The 16,539-nt window shown below is 43.3% G+C and overlaps 1 protein-coding gene across 1 annotated transcript in view; it reads right to left on the bottom strand.

Moving 5' to 3' along the window:
- Window positions 1–16,539, bottom strand: part of LOC139233790 (inactive phospholipase C-like protein 2) — a 210,509-nt gene that overhangs the window by 36,738 nt on the left and 157,232 nt on the right. The window contains exon 4 of the mRNA XM_070864317.1: window positions 10,318–10,393. Within this exon, the coding sequence (XP_070720418.1) occupies window positions 10,318–10,393 (76 nt within the window). The remainder of the gene's footprint in view (window positions 1–10,317; window positions 10,394–16,539) is intronic.

Genomic DNA, 16,539 nt, shown 5'->3' on the forward strand with positions numbered 1-16,539 from the left:
AGGGAAAAGTCAGCCTGGGTCACTTTTCTCACAGCTCTCCGAGCAGCTGGGTACAGGTTGGCACTTGATAAAGGACCACCGACCCAACCAGGGACTATTGCTCATTCGGGAATTCGGTCAAAGGCCCATTGCACAGGATGCCACCAAGGCTGAAAAGAGTAAAAGAGAAGGCAAGGTAAGTCAGACGTAATAACTGGATAACATCACATCTGGGTTTTAAGACTCAAGAGCGTAGTGGAAGGGAATATTAGGAAGATGAAGAATTCCACAGGTTTGAAGCCCTGGAGAGGAATTAGAGTAGGATACCACGCAGTCTTTTTTCAACACAGTGAGAATGTACTAAGGAGGAAGAGCATGTAAAATGGTACTTCGAGAAAACAAGAGAAGAAAGTTTGGCTCCCCCCCCCCGCATGTAATTTTTTTCTCTCTGTCTCCATCGGCAGCTGGTAATTATTCCACCATTCACACCCTATCTAGACTAACCTTTTTCTAACTCCGGCCATTACCATTTCAAGTCGGCCCATCATCCCTTTTGTCTCTCTAATCTCTCCTGTCTTCCACCCTGTCACAGACCTTCCCTTTTGTTCTTTCCTCCCCCTCTCCCTTTCAGTGCTCCTTAAGAATCTGTTCTTTTCAAACATTCGCCAGTTCTGACGAAGGGTCATCGACCTGAAACGTTAACTCGGTTTTTCTCTTTCCAGATGCTGCCTGACCCTCTGAGACTTCCAGCATTTTATGTTTTTATACAAGAAAGTTCACGGGTTCATTGACCAATAAAGTAAACACAGACAAGAAAAATTACAAAAGATGTTGGAGGCTGCAGAACATAAGAACATAAGAATTAGGAACAGGAGTAGGCCATCTAGCCCCTCGAGCCTGCTCCGCCATTCAACGAGATCATGGCTGATCTGGCCGTGGACTCAGCTCCACTTACCCACCCACTCCCCGTAACCCTTAATTCCCTTATTGGTTAAAAATATATCTATCTGTGACTTGAATACATTCAATGAGCTAGCCTCAGCTGCTTCCTTGGGCAGAGAATTCCACAGATTCACAACCCTCTGGGAGAAGAAATTCCTTCTTAACTCGGTGAGAGCAGGATCATTTATCAGGCGATAAACTTCTTGCATCCTGCCCAGAAGTGCAAGTGAGGTGCTAGTTAAATTTCCTCATATATGGGAACAGTATTCAAGTCTTGGATAGACTTAGAGTTAAGAATTGTTGCGGTGTAAAAGAACTGAATTTTTTGGAGACCATGTCAGCAATGGAGGAAAAGTTCCATTTGGCACCAAAGGAGATATCAACAACAATAATGCCAACCAGATGAGGAAGGATTAAGTGTAGAGCTTGTGACAACAATAGGAATTTCTATCTTTAGTTTTGAATGCGTTCAAATAGCTAGGCTTTTCTTGAAGTACAGAACAATGGGCCAGACACACCCAGTCTGCATGAAGCGGGCAGGATACAGATCCACACATTGGTTGAAAAATAGCATTTCCTTGCTGACAGGGACAGCACGTTTGAAATGGTAACAAATGCAGCATTTTGCCAGATGAAAGTGTAACTTCTGATTACTGTCAAAAACCAGCAGGATATTTTGCTGGGAAATCTGGCAGTTACAATATGTTATACCTTTGTTGGCCAACATATGAAATCTATTAATATTTTGTTTGCCTGAGTACTTCAATAGAATTGGCTTTAGATCAGAGATGTTTCATGAGATATACATCAGCTTTGACATATCTCACATATTCTACATTTAACATCTCAAGTCAAAAGATGATGGTGCACCAAAGGGAGAGAAGGTTCAACTTTATTCAAGGAGATATAAACCTCATGGTCTGATTATAGTTCTCACATACAAGTATTGTGCTGTTTAATATTTTGTCTATGTCTTTTGCTTCCAAGTATCACCTTACTTGTAAATAAATCCAGAACAGTAGCTTGTTAAAGTAGTTTAAAGGAGCAATATTTTTCTGGCATCCAGAAGACAGGAGAGTGGCAAGCATTCAATGTATTTTCCAGGGATCAATTTATCATGATTAGAATTAATTGTTATGCCTGGTCGATGCTGACCCAAGTACAACAAAGAATAACAATGCAAGTTTCAGTTGATAAGACACTCAATTCTTTTTTTAATTAAAATTCTTGTCAGTTGTTATGAGGTAAAGCCTAGACTGTAACGGTGGGGTCAAAGGCAGTAGCTGCTGGTTTTACCTTGAGAGACACATGAAGAAAGTGTCTTTGAATAACAAAGAAAGAAGAGCACGGACATTTCTGGAGCTTGTCCTCTTGCCCAAGACTGGAGACCCCGTTCCAAATATCAGGCTTGAGGCCACTTGCAAACGTGGGGCCAACACCACCGCCTGCCCTTGCCCGAGCCCATCCACTCTTCTCAGCCACAGTGTAGTCCTCCCAACATTCAAAGCTCCCACTGCGGCTACTCAAACTAGAGGAAATATTTGATTGCAGACCGACTCAAGAAAATACTTGATTCCACTCCAATTTGAGAAAGTAATTGATTTCACTCCGACTCGATTCCTTCTGGGATTAATTATCTTATTCTAGTAAAGGCTTTGGGGCCTTCAAGAGCTCTCAAAGGGACTCAAACCTGGTTTAAAGGGAGGAATTTCCTGGGGAAGCTTGGTAAACTCCCCCCCCCCTGGCCCTCTATCCCGACAGTGCCGGATTTCAGCCTATATTTATCACTGGAAATAAACATTGGGAGAGGTGTGAAACGGGTTGCCGAAACACTGTCACTCATTTGACACCATTGCATAAAGTGAACATTTACCCCACTATCTATATAAAGATCACTCTAAACACTGCCAGATTAGTTGAAGCAATTTTAAATATCTTAACTTCCTTAGCTCCCAAGCGTGTATGGATTGTAGTTATTATTTGATTCTAGGTTTTTCTGGAATGTAATAAGTATCCTTTTGCAAAGAATTGTAAAGCCATGGCTTATGCCTGGAGCTTCTCATTAGGACAAAGAGCCTAGTAAATTAAAGATAACATTTGTATAATTTGGGGAAAAACCTCTTTATCCTCACATGAAGTAAAGAATAAAATTACACTTTGCCTTTTGTCCCAACATTACACAATATTAAGGTCCAGTACATCAGCTCTTGTTTTTTTTTTAATCGTTCATGGGATGCGGGTGTCGCTGGCAAGGCTGGCATTTATTGCACATCCCTATTTGCCCTTGAACAACTGAGCTTCAGAGGGCAGTTGAGAGTCAACCACATCGCTGTGGGTCTGGAGTCACATATGGGACAGACCGGGTAAGGGCGGCAGATTTCCTTCCCTAAAGGACATTAGTGAACCAGACGGGTTTTTCCGACAATCCGGTAGTTTTATGGTCAACATTACTGATACTAACATTTATTTTTAAGTTCCAGATTTACTTAATTAAATTTAAGTTACCAGCTGAGTGACTGAAATAAAACTTTTTTAAAAACCTTTAATGTTAGCTGAAATATATTTAACGTACAGTCAGTGCAGTGCAGTGTGATGGGATCTGAGCTCACACCTGATCATCAGTCCAGGCTTCTGGATTATTAGTCCAGTAACATAACCACTATGCTCCCATTAAATCTGCTGTGTTCCTGGCATCAATCTTAAAGTATTAGCCTGAGGATGGTAATAATATCCTGGTTGTTAGATGATTTATTGGGCTTTATATATACGTAACTGCACAGCAAATTCATTCAGAAATGTAGTCTAGATCCATGTACCTTCTACACAATGCATAGATGCATTTAAGGGAAAAAGAAATAGAAGGTCATGCAGATAGAGTTAGATAAAGAAAGCTGGGAGGAGGCTCCCACCGGCTGAGACCAGTTGGGCTGAATGGTCTGTTTCTGTGCTGTAAATTCGATGTAATTCTATGTAATGATATCTATTTACTAGGCACTGACTGTACGTTAAATATATTTCAGCTAACATTAAAGGTTCCAAAAAAAGTTTTATTTCAGTCACTCAGTGAAGGAATGATTAACTGATTTAAAACGTAATGAAGGGAGGTACTAATGCCACTCAATTCTTCCTTGTTCCCATAATCTTAACGTTCTATATGTTTGATAGAAGCAGCTGTGTGGAGAATTTCTCCATCAGTGACACCATTATGTCCTGTTCCAGTAATATCATGAATGCAGAGTGTGCTGTTATGGCCCATTACTCCTAATTATATCACTGCAGCGGTATTTTGTACACAGCCCGTCTGTTCCCCGACTGTCCCTGACTAACGCTTCGAGCTTCACATAACAAGCCACGCATGTTGCTTTATTTATAGCAGCAAGATGCAACTGGATTTGTCCTGAAATCCAACTACCTCTTGTCACTGTGAACAACCCAAGCTATCTGGTTCTGATCAGCAGTGACCTTCAGGGGTGTGTCTCATCCCGGCAAGGGTTCAGTTGCGTGTGGAAGCTTGTTATTATAACCTGACAGCCAGAATCACCACATATGTCCTACCCAGCCGTCCTGTCAATCTGGAGTTGCTATCATGATTTCAAAATCAAAAATAAGACCCTCAAAACCTATCCTTGCTTGCACATCCATTCATGTGCTTGACACGCTCTTAGGTATGCACATATTCTTGCCTTATAGCAGGCTGGATGGGTACAGCTGTTGGGCAGAGAGCAGGGTGGCCCTGCATTGATGCGATTTATTTCCCCACCTCCCCACCCAGAGGAACTGTCCAAAGATGGACTGAATTCTGGCACCCAGTCTCAATATAAATAAGCCGTGAAAGATACTCGTGACTGAACAAATTTATCCCAACGTAACACAGAGGATCATGTGGCAGCTCCGATGAGTGCGATTCCCCAAGCCCCACATTCTTTGGCTAAAATGAAAATAAGTTTCCTGTTTAAAGGAATATTCTAGGATAAAGCCTCACACTATTTTCAACCTTGCGTTTTTTCTCTAAATATCCACCTTTCACTTTTGCCTCTCCTGAGGGTGGTGATTCATGCGAGCACCAACAGCCCTCCAGTAGCTTGCCCGAATCACTCTTATTCATGTACAAGTGAATGTCAGCCATCGACATGACCATGGGAGGCAATCATAGCCAAATCTAATTCCACCCTCATCTGCTGTCCACGCCAATACACTTTCTAGCAGTGATGATTGAAGTAGGAACCCTGGTTAATTTTCCCCAATCCTGAAGCTAACTGTTAAGATCAGTTAACTCAAAAGAAACTGAATCGGGGCCTTCCTGGCCTATGACTCAGTCCCACACCATGCTGGGTGTTTACCTGCTGAGCCTCAAACATTGATTTACAACTATTTTTTCTACCTCATGATAGATACCGGAACCTAGAAATTCGAGTAGGCCAGAAACCTGCCGGTAACAGCGTGGGCCAAAGCTTACGGCAGCCTGCAACAGAGCGCAGGCAGCACCTGTAATTTGTTGCTATCTGCTAATTAACACGAGCGGAGTGGAGACTCTGTCGTGCGACGTGCTTTCCCTGGCTCGAGCCTCAGCAGGAGGCCAAAGGTCCCGTCCGAAGGATCGGTGTGGCATTCTCGGGCAATGTGCTGCGTGGGATCATTTGGTGACGGCTCCTTGGTTTTCCTGTCGAGTCTGCTGATGGCCCCTTGTAGGGTTGGAGCATTCTGCATTGCCCCAGATGACGAGGCATTTGTTTGTCCACGGATCCCCCCTTGCTTTCACGGGTCTTATTTGTTTGGGGTCTTGTGTGGGGGTCCACAAACGGGTGCCAGGCTGCCTGGTACCCCCCGCCCCACCTTCGCTGACTGCCATAGATCCACAGATGTGTCACCCAGATGTTTGCTGTTTGGAGGTTTGTGCTCTGCCACGGTGCTGGAGGGGGATGGGGAGCACTGTCTTGCAGCTAGCAGTAACAGCGCACAAGCCTGCATATCGCACAGGGCATTCACTCCCTGGTGAGTGGCTCTTAAAGCACAGGCTCAGGTCTGGAGGCACTGTGACTGGAAACACCACAAAGACTGGAGCACAGATGTCCTTAAAACTGTTGTATGAGACACCAATGGAAATATTTTTTTTTAAAAAGGGGACCATGAACTCTTGGTCAGGAGTTTACTGGTGTAAGTAAGAGCTCAACTACATTTTTAACAACAGCAAACTTTTGAAGAACAGTTGGTGAGAATATGCTGTCAAGCCTTTAAAAGCTGACTGCCAAACTTTGCATATATTTTCCAAGCTTTGCATAGATTTTTTTTATCAGTTCCTTCACTAGAAAACCCCAATGTACAAAATTTAAGGAAATGCAGCTTTGATTTTTCCTGATATTATTACAACTGTCATACAGTACAGTTTATTTTTAAAGCGTTTAAAGTATATTGTTTGACTAACCGGGGTGGGGAGCGGGGGCGGGGGAGGGGTGGGGGGGAGATTTGATGCATCTCATTGGAAGCAGTTTTCACTCGAATAGCTCTCCATATTAGCAGTTATCCCAGTAGCTGTTTACTGTATGGGTTTTAGCTCACGCCGTGTTCTCCCACCTCTCCACACTGTCAACGGTTGCACGCACAGGCCTGCTTTGGAGAGGGCGGTAAGGGGAGCTGCGAGCAATCAGCGTTTTCACGCGGATTGACATCACGCTTCTACTAATTAAAATACTTGCCGTGAGCACAAGCAGCTGCAGTGCTGCTGGCCTGCCCAAAATGGCGGCCGCTGCAGGTCTTGCGGGAAGCGGGCAGAAGTGAGGCGGCCGCCATTTTCCCCCCAAAAACGGGCCTCACCAGCCAGCTCTAACACTTCCAATTCCTAGGCCCTGGTCTCCTAATCGGAGCAGGCATTTTCACACCATTTCTGAGTCCGGCTAAGACTTGATATTTCAGTGCCCTCCTTCAACTTCTCGTGACCCCCACTTCTCACTGAAACCGTTGAGAAACTTTCAGAGAAGCACAATTTCTAAAGCAACTTCTGTCCACTAAGTCAAATGCAGGTTTTTGAGTAAATTTCCAAGATGTCAATTCTCACATTTTGAAGCAATAAAATGAAATTACTGTAATTTGCAGCACAAAAACAGATAATTCGGCCCATTGGTCTATGCTGGTGTTTGTGCTCCACACAAGCCTCCTCCCACCCTATTTCATCTAACCCCATCAGCATATCCTTCTATTCCTTGCTCCCTCATGTATTTACCAGCTGCCCCATAAATGCCCCAGGAGATCACATGGCTCCAGTTGGGGTGGAGTGTAGAATGTTTTGGTACAAGGGGTGTCGCAGTTGTGTGGGGCGGACTGGTTGGGCCGGGTGCTCTTTGCCTTTCAGCCATTGTTCATTGTCCATAGGTTTATATGTAACCTTCAGGGCTCTTTGTCGGCCGGTGCGGACACGATGGGCCAAAATGGCCTCCTTCTGCGCTGTAAATTTCTATGCTTCTAAATGCATCTATGCTATTTACCTCAACTACTCTCTATGGTAGCGAGTTCCACATTCTAACCACTCTCTAGGTAAAGAATGTTCTCCTGAATTCCCTACTGGACTATCTTATATTGATGGCTCCTAATTCTGGTCTCGTCCACAAGAACTGGTAAGGCACATACAAGTGTGTGGGCCCTTAATCATAATGTGTCTGCTCAGCCTTCAGCCATGTGTCATTTTGAGGCACGGTCACAGCACTGTAGAATAAGGCTCTCTTTAAACTTTAATGCTTGTTTCAGGAATCTTAAAATGACTATGTTCTCTAACACTATTTCTCAATCCAAAGTACTGCTGACTAGCATTCTGCAAACTGGCTGAAGACTGCAGTCGGATCCATTGATTTGCTTCAGACCGAAATATAATTGCACATTGAATTGAATCAAATGCTGGAAGCGGCCTGAGAAACACCTTAAAAGTCTGTGTTTCACTCAAGGTCACTCTGAAATAAAGGAATCAGCACACCACATAAAAATCAAGTGCTGTGTTAGTTAATTCCATCACAGGAGGGAATTGGAATGTCACAATAGTCCTCAGAGGTGTGATCAAATAGATAATGGCACACACTGTCTAGACTCGCACGTGGAACCCTACCCCGATACAAATCAGTATTTTCAGGAGAGAAGTGAAAAAAATTATGGGTGAAAGTAATGTTTTAAAAATTCAAGGAGTGCAGCTTTTCTATATCGTCGGCAACAAAGTGCTTTGGAATGCCCTGAGGTTGTGAAAGGCACTATATAAATGCAAGTCTTCCTTCCTTCTCCCCTGCTTCCTCCATCCCTATTGCCCTTCTCCTTCTACTTCTGTTCTTCCCTTCCCCAATCCTTCTCTTAACCTCACCCACCTCCCTGTTTCCTAGACCCTCTCCTACTCGAATTTCAGCTAATTAAATGATCCTGCTGCACCCTGGGAAATTCAGTACGCTGTACACGGGTCAACAACCAAGGGGCATAGATTTAAAGTCATTGGTAGGAAGTTTAGAGCGGATTTGAGGGGAAATTACAACGTAATTACAATGTAATGCAAGGAACAATTGCAAACCAAATGGTTACAAATGATCAGGATTTAACATCCTTTCTTCAGCTGGTTTTTGTTTTCAGTGTTTAAATGTTGATAAAAGTCTCTGGGGAATCTGCCTCGAACAAGTCACAGTGTGAGGGAGATGAGCCGCTAAGAATACAAGTTCTCCAACACCTGGTCTAATGACTGTCTACAGATGCTTTCTGAGCGCCTTGACACTGTTGTGCTCAGTGAATCCTGCAAAGCAGCTCCCAGTGAGGTTATTGTCATTCAGCGATGAAACAAAAAGTGATTTTTAAAAAAAATATCTGAAGAAAAGGGATGTTAATCTTGATTTCTTACTGTTTCAATTTATTCAGAGAGCCCACTACTGAGAACTGCTTTGTAAATTAAGCAACACAACAAATAATTCATGACAGAATATTGTAGCCTTTATTTTAAAGAAAATAACCTTTGTCTATGGAGCTTTTGCTGGCAATGCCCCCATTCAATGCACACTTCCTTTTCAAATGATAATCGAGAATGTTTTGGCTCACCAATTTAACCAATGCAGCTTCAGGTTTGGGCAAGAGAAACTTCCCCACTGAGGAGTTGTGCAGGTCTCCCATAGTTCTGTTCAACATGGCGATAACATGTCCAATCCAGAGGCCTCGTTGGAGCCGGTCAGAGGCAAACACACTCGCTTAAATCCAACGCTGAAGGACAATCCAGATTTAGACTTATACTTGGGTCTTCCAAATGGAGTAAGACTTAGTTCATGAAGATTTCTGCTCCTTTTTGTCAAAATTCTATCTTCTGCACGCAACAAGACCGGGACGACATTCAGGCTTGGGCTGATAAGTGGCAAGTAACATTCGCGCAATACAAGTGCTAGGCAATGACTATCTCCAACAAGAGAGAGTCTAGGCACCGTCCTTTGACATTACCATCGCCGAATCCCCCACCATCAACATCCTGGGGGTCACCATTGACCAGAAACTTAACTGGACCAGCCACATAAATACTGTGGCTACAAGGGGAGGTCACAGGCTGGGTATTGTGCAGCGATAAACTTCTTTCCTGACTCCCCAAAGCTTTTCCATCATCTATAAGGCACAAGTCAGGAGTGTGATGGAATACTCTCCACTTGCCTGGGTTGGTGCAGCTCCAACAACACTCAAGAAGCTCGACACCATCCAGGATAAAGCAGCCCGCTTGAATGGCACCCCATCCACCACCTTAAACATTCATTCCCTCCACCACCAGCACACTGTGGCTGCAGTGTGTACCATCTACAAGATGCACTGCAGCAACTCACCAAGGCTTCTTCGACAGCACCTCCTAAACCTGCGATCTCTACCACCTAGAAGGGCAAGGGCAGCAGGCGCATAGGAACACCACCAAATGTAAGTTTCCCTCCAAGTCACACACCATCCTGACTTGGAAATATATTGCCGTTCCTTCATCATCGCTGGATCAAAATACTGGAACTCTCTCCCTAACAGCACTATGGGAGTTCCTTCACCACACAGACTGCAGCGGTTCAAGAAGGCGGCTCACCACCACCTTCTCAAGGGCAATTAAGGATGGCCAAAAATTTCTGGCTCTGAATTTTAAAAAAGTGTCTTTGAAGTTAGTTTTCTTCCTCATGCCGCACTGGGGCACTCGACAACCAGCTGCTGGGAGCTGTGCAACAGCAGTACACAATAGCTCCTCTCAGATTCGTACTCTTGAGCAGTGTCTCACCTCCTTCATAAGCCCCCATCTAAGACCAAGCATTTACTGGATGGGGAACTGTAGGCACAAACCCACTCATTTTAACTCTACGTGCACCAGCTTTGCCACATAAATTGAGAATTCAGCACGTGGTCTATGCATGCAATAGAGGTCACAGCACTCACCAGCCTTCTGAGCCTGCATTATCTTCACGTAGACTGCATCTGCAGATTCAATCAGCATCTTACTGGTCTGAATCATCTGAAAAACAACAACAACCCCCAAAGTGAACAAGAGCATCTGCAGGTCAGATCTCTCAAAAATCCTCTCCTGCTTCTGACAGTTTTCAATCTTTCTTTTCTATTCAGGTTGAATACTTCTCGATTTTCGGTTTTTAAGATTTCGGTGCTGTCCTGATACCGCCTGGAACAAGTTTGCACCTCTGCAGGCAAAATTGGGCAGCTAGGCCCCGAGTGTGGGGCGGAGCGCTAAGGGAGGCGTTGTACACTTCTCTTAGAGCGTTAGGTCGGCTGAGCACGCGAAAATCCCGAGCTGAAGAGCCAGCCTGGGAGAGGCCTGGGGAGAAAAAAAACCCTGAAAAAAAAAAAACCCCACCAAAAACATTCCTAAAAATTACCTCACAGCACCACTACATAAATCGCAAAAAACATAAAATAAAAACCAATCACGCTTACCCGAAGTCGACATTACTTACCTGTCTGCAGTCGCTACAGGGCGGTCCCAGCACGTCGCCCTTCACAGCGCTAGCGGGTCGGGCTACGAAGAGCAGCGTCCCCAGTTGCGACACCGAAAAATCAATTCGGTGTCACAACCAGGGGGCGTTGCACACCGGCTCGCCTCTTCTGGGCAGTAATGCTCCGCTCCCCGCCGAAACCGGCCCCGAAAACCCCGGCGAGGCGCTGGAAGCCGTCCGCCCGCCCACAAGAGCTCACCGCCGCCATTCCGGGGCGAAAACAGAGGCGGCCAGAAGTGGAAAATCCAGCCCAATATTGCCCATTCTGCACGTGAGCCTCAGTAGACAATTTAGACTGCGGGGGTGGGGTGCTCAAGCAGTCGATTCTGTCCTTATCCTATGGCCACACATATACTTCCAGGAGTAGTCACTGAACAGCCAGCGCTAGTCACTGAACTCGAGGTGCTGAAGCCAATGGTACGGACCCTGTAGCTGAGAGCAGCTAACTTAGCACAGACTGGGAATTGAACTTGGGATCAAGTTGTTCTACATGATTCAAATATTCACCATTGGAACCAGCTGAGCCATTGAAACTTTATAGATTTCCTGAACTTGAAATGTGAGGATAAATCGTATATTAGGAATATCAGCAGGTTGTCATCTTCCAGCTAATAGTCTTAAGAATATTGATATTTTACACAATATTAATATCCACTTTAAAATCTCTACTTATTTTATATTTTGCATTAGAGCTCATTATTGTAGCCCACATATTGTACTGAAACGTTTTAAAATCATAAATTAACTTAATGGTTTTAGGATTAACCTTTGCGGTGCTGGCAATTCTAGAGATATATAGACTGTTATTTTACATTTCAACTCACCCATTTGGATAATGAAACATCTCATAATATTGCAGTATTAATGCTGAGATGCTCATAGCAGTTTAATTCCTGTATTATAGTAACATTAATAAAATATACACTGTAAAATATCGTCTTATAAACTGCCATGGTGGGATTTGTAATCACACTCTCTGGATTATTTGTCCAGGCCTCTCGATTTCGAGTCCAGTAACATAACCGTTACACTACAGCACTCAAAGGTCTGATCTATTCTGGAGCTGGGAACCAGTTGGGTTGCATTTGGTAACTAATTGGCTAAAAATTATTTCTGAAGACTGTTTCTCAGTCAATACATTGAGGTTTTACTTGGTTGTTACCAATGGTCAACCACATCAAGCTTCTGATCTTGTTGTTTTTAGTCTGAGCTCCAAGCACCCAACATGATAGCATGCTGGTATGCCAAGGAACTTGCTCCGTCGAAGGAATTACCTTCGCAGTGGGAGGCCGAGGTTTAAAACGTTAGCATTATAATCATAGACTTGTGCGCATCAGAAAATCTTACCTTGCGACATTGCTTTAACTCTGTAAACATGCGATGAAGATAGAAGGGGCAAATTCTCTTGCACCAAATGCTTAGTGTTATTGGCTTTGACCCCATAGACAGAAATCTTGCAAACTGCTGTCACACTTCAGGGGTTAAGAAGTCCACAGTGGCTTTATAAATGCAATCAGGCAGGATTAAAATACAGCACCATCTGCATGTTACTGCTTCCCAGAGGACAAGCTATGCCCAAGCTGGGAGTTTTATCTTCCATCAAAAGTTCCTACTCTGTCTAAAAAAAAGTGTCATTAATTATATTTACTATGGACTACAGAGCACACTGCAATAGGCTGGGAACAGCTACTTAAAGCAGCAAAAAGTAATTTTATTACTTTATGTACCAACTGAAACAGTCACGAAAAGCTGCTATAGTGTGACACTAAGCCCCTTTAAAATAAATGTTTAAAAATTTCAATCCGTCATACATCAAACTGTCAAGTGGATTTAAATAAACTGTCAGTGCACGCTGCTTTCTTCTGACCTGGAACGTGGAATTCTCAAAGTGAAAACTTCCCTTGTCAACATCAATTAGCATCAGAATGTTATGTACAGCAATTCGATTGTGTGGTCTTAAAGGGTAGGTGCATGCTAAACACAGCTGAGTCTTAAGTGGCAGTAGAAAGGCACTGTGCTTTAATGTTCCTATACTTGTAAAACAATTTATTAGCTCAGATTTTGCTGTCAAAATAATGGTGAAGCTAATGACGGTCACGATTACTTATTCGTAAATGGTGCAGCAACTTCAAGTGAGGGGCAGATGCGCGGTTAAACTCAAAAATCCAAACATTGCTGTCCGAGTTGCGCTGTTCCACTGTTAGCTTTGCGAAAATGGCATCTCGCTGCCTGCCTTGCCATTGAAACGCATTGAAGGGCGTGAAGCTGCTGTATTTGAACGGTAGATACGAACTAAACCCGCCACAGAAAGACAAATTAATCATTTCAAGTCTAAGTACTCTTTTAGCGACGTGATAAGTGTCAATTATTGCCAATCAACTTCTCTGCCACTGAAAATTAACTATTACAAGTGTGGTGTCTCATTCTGTCAGGTTTTAATTGTTGGAGATTTTAAAAATGTAAAATTTTAAATGTAATGTTATTTTTTTAAACTTGTCCTTTGTCTCTTTTTTCTCTCTCTCTTAATCCAATCTTTCTTTTTCTCTCTTTCTGTACCTGATTTGACATTGAATTCACCCACTCTAATTTACACTTCCTTCTCAGTCCTTGATCTGTTAATTTTACAATGCTTCAATCTGATTGGGTAAGGAGATGCCCAATTGCTTTCCCTGTTCACTCAAGGTTAGATGCTCAATTTCCCTCGCTGTGACGTTATCAGTTCGCACTTTCAGCAACATGCCACGTAAAATGATTTTAAACCTGAACATGCAAGGCCAAGCCTAATGTCATACCCCTTCGATGCCCTGCGACAGCAAATTATGGCCCATTAACCTGCAAACTATGAGCAACGCCATGGGTAACCTGCTAGTAATCTTAAAATCAATTAAATAATGTATGTAAAATGTGTATTTATTTAAATAGGATTTTGCTTGATACCAGAGTGAAGTGTAAAACCGTTTTCGGAAATAATGCATCACAGTACACCATTCCCAAAAATGACTGGACCAACACGTGCAGATTTGAGGAAAATATATTTTGTAATTAAAATTAATTAGCATATATAAATGCAAAATTATCACAGTTGATTAATAACCTAATCCTAACGGTACCACAATTATACAAGTAGCATAAAGACCAAACGTAAATTTTCTCAGAATTCTAAGGCATTTCCTAATTAGCTGCACAAGTTGGATCAAAGTAGCTGCGATGATTAATAAGTCAGTCTTAATAGAATAATGATTATATGTCTTAATCTCCTGGACTAGTGTCGATCGCCTGGATGGGTCGGAGAGGAATTTTCCCAGATTTTTTTCTCCCTAAATTGGCCTGGGTTTTTATCTGTTTTTTGCCTCTCCCAGGAGATCACATGGCTCCGGTTGGGGTGGAGTATAGATGTTTTTAGTATAAGGGATGTTGCAGTCGTGTGGGGCAGAATGGTTAGGCTGGGTACTCTTTGCCTTTCCGTCATTGTTCATGGGTTTGTATGTAACCTTTAGGGCTGCTGACCAAGGGCCGGGCGGCTCTTTGTCGGCCGGTGTGGACACGATGGGCCGGAATGGCCTCCTTCTGCGCTGTAAATTTTTATGTTTCTATGTTTAATAAATGAAAACCCATAAATCTGATCTCCATGAAACTTCAGGGAAATGGAAAGTAGTTGGTGGCCTCACTGGTTCTGCAAGCTCCTGAACTTTGTGGGTAAAGAACAAACAACTCCTGTCTTACGTGGAGCAACACAACAACAACAACAACAACTAGCATTTATATAGTACCTTGAACGTAGAAAAATGTCCCAAGGTGCTTCATAGGAGCAATTGGCAACATTTGACACCAATCCACATAAGGAGATATTAGAACAGGTGACCAAAAGCTTGGTCAAAGAGATAGGTTTTAAGAAACATCTTAAAGGAGGAGAAAGAGAAGAAGAAAAAGAAAGACTTGCATTTATATAGCACCTTTCATTACCACTGGACATAATGCTCTTTACAGCCAATTAAGTACTTTTGGAGTGTAGTCACTATTGTAATATGAGAAACGTGGCAGCCAATTTACGCACAAGCAAGCTCCCACAAACAGCAATGTGATAATGACCAATTAAACTGTTTTTTTGTTATGTTGATTGAGGGATAAATATTGGCCAGGACATCGGGGATAACTCCCCTAGCCTTGAAATAGTGCCATGGGATCTTGTATGCCCATCTGAGAGAGCAGACAGGGCCTCGGTTTAACGTCTTATCCGAAAGACAGTCGAGAGACGGAGAGGTTTACACCGATTTAGTTGCTGTTTTTTTAAACCACTGGTTGGAATGAGCAGCAGCCGCTGCTGCCAAATGGTGAATGCCATCACAAATCACATAGCTGTGACCTTGGTACAGACCTCGGCCCTGCAGTGCCAACAAAAAATATACATTAGCCAGTGCCCTGGAAAATATGCACAGCCATGATATCGTCTCACGGGACAGTAGCACATGTGTGCCCTCCTAATCTCCCCTTCAGATGCCCACACATACTGGCAGAACACAGCTAGAGCCTGGCTGTTCTTGCAACAATACAAGACATGCAGCCTGCAGCAGGTCCTTTCTCAGGACTCAGCTGCCCAGAGGTGAGAGGTGAGGTCAGATAGTAAAGGCTTCTGGAGGAAAGCAACATGTGGTGAGAGGACTGAGGACAGATTGTGTAAACTTGGCGTGTATTCCCTCGAGTTTAGAAGGTCGAGAAATGATCTCATCAAGGTATTTAAAATGATTAAGGGAATTCAATAGGGTAGATACAGAAAAAACTTTCTCTGGTGTGGGAATCCAGAACAAGAGGGCATAATCTTAACATTACAGCTAGAACATTTAGGATTGAAATCAGGAAGCATGCTTTCACACAAAGGGCAATGGAAATGCAGAGCTTGCTTCCCCTAAAGACTGTGGATATTGGGTCAATTGAAATTTTGCAGACTAAGGTGAATAGATTTATGTTAGGCAAGAGTATCAAGGGATATGGAATAAAGGTGGGTTAAAATGGAGTTGTACAGATTATCCATCATCATCATCATCATAGGCGATCCCTCGAATGAGGATGACTTCACAGATGTTTCAATGAAGGACCCGATGTTCCAGTCCTGAACTCCAGCTAAAGGGGTGGAAGATATGCCTGCGCGTGGATTTTTTTTAATGTGTGATGGCCAGCACACCTACACAGGCTTGACAGAGCTAGGTCTTGGTCCAGTGGCAAGGATTAACCAGGACGACTGGAGACCAGCTCTGCTGCACGGACCTAGTGCGCTCACATATCGCAGTGTGGGCTGGGCCCTCGCCTCTTCTGGGCCCTGTATCCTCATCTGTCGCACCTCCGCCACAAACCAGTGCAGCAATACTGAAGCACTTTAAGAGGATGTGGTCATCAAAATTAGGAAAGCTTAAATTTTTTAAAATTACTATATTCTGGGGAGATTCTCAATTAGAATATGGAAAACAGAACTCTAATACAGTTTTTTTTAAAACTCTGGAGACATAACTGAAATCTATAAACCAGTCAAGTTTAATACAAGCTTAATACAAGTTTAATACTTTCTATGATGGGATTGAAGGCCGATAAATCCCCAGGGCCTGATAATCTGCATCCCAGAGTAATTAAGGAATTGGCCCTAGAAATAGTAGATGCATTG

Source organism: Pristiophorus japonicus, chromosome 21 (genome assembly GCF_044704955.1).
Source record: "Pristiophorus japonicus isolate sPriJap1 chromosome 21, sPriJap1.hap1, whole genome shotgun sequence".
Taxonomy (NCBI): domain Eukaryota; kingdom Metazoa; phylum Chordata; class Chondrichthyes; family Pristiophoridae; genus Pristiophorus; species Pristiophorus japonicus.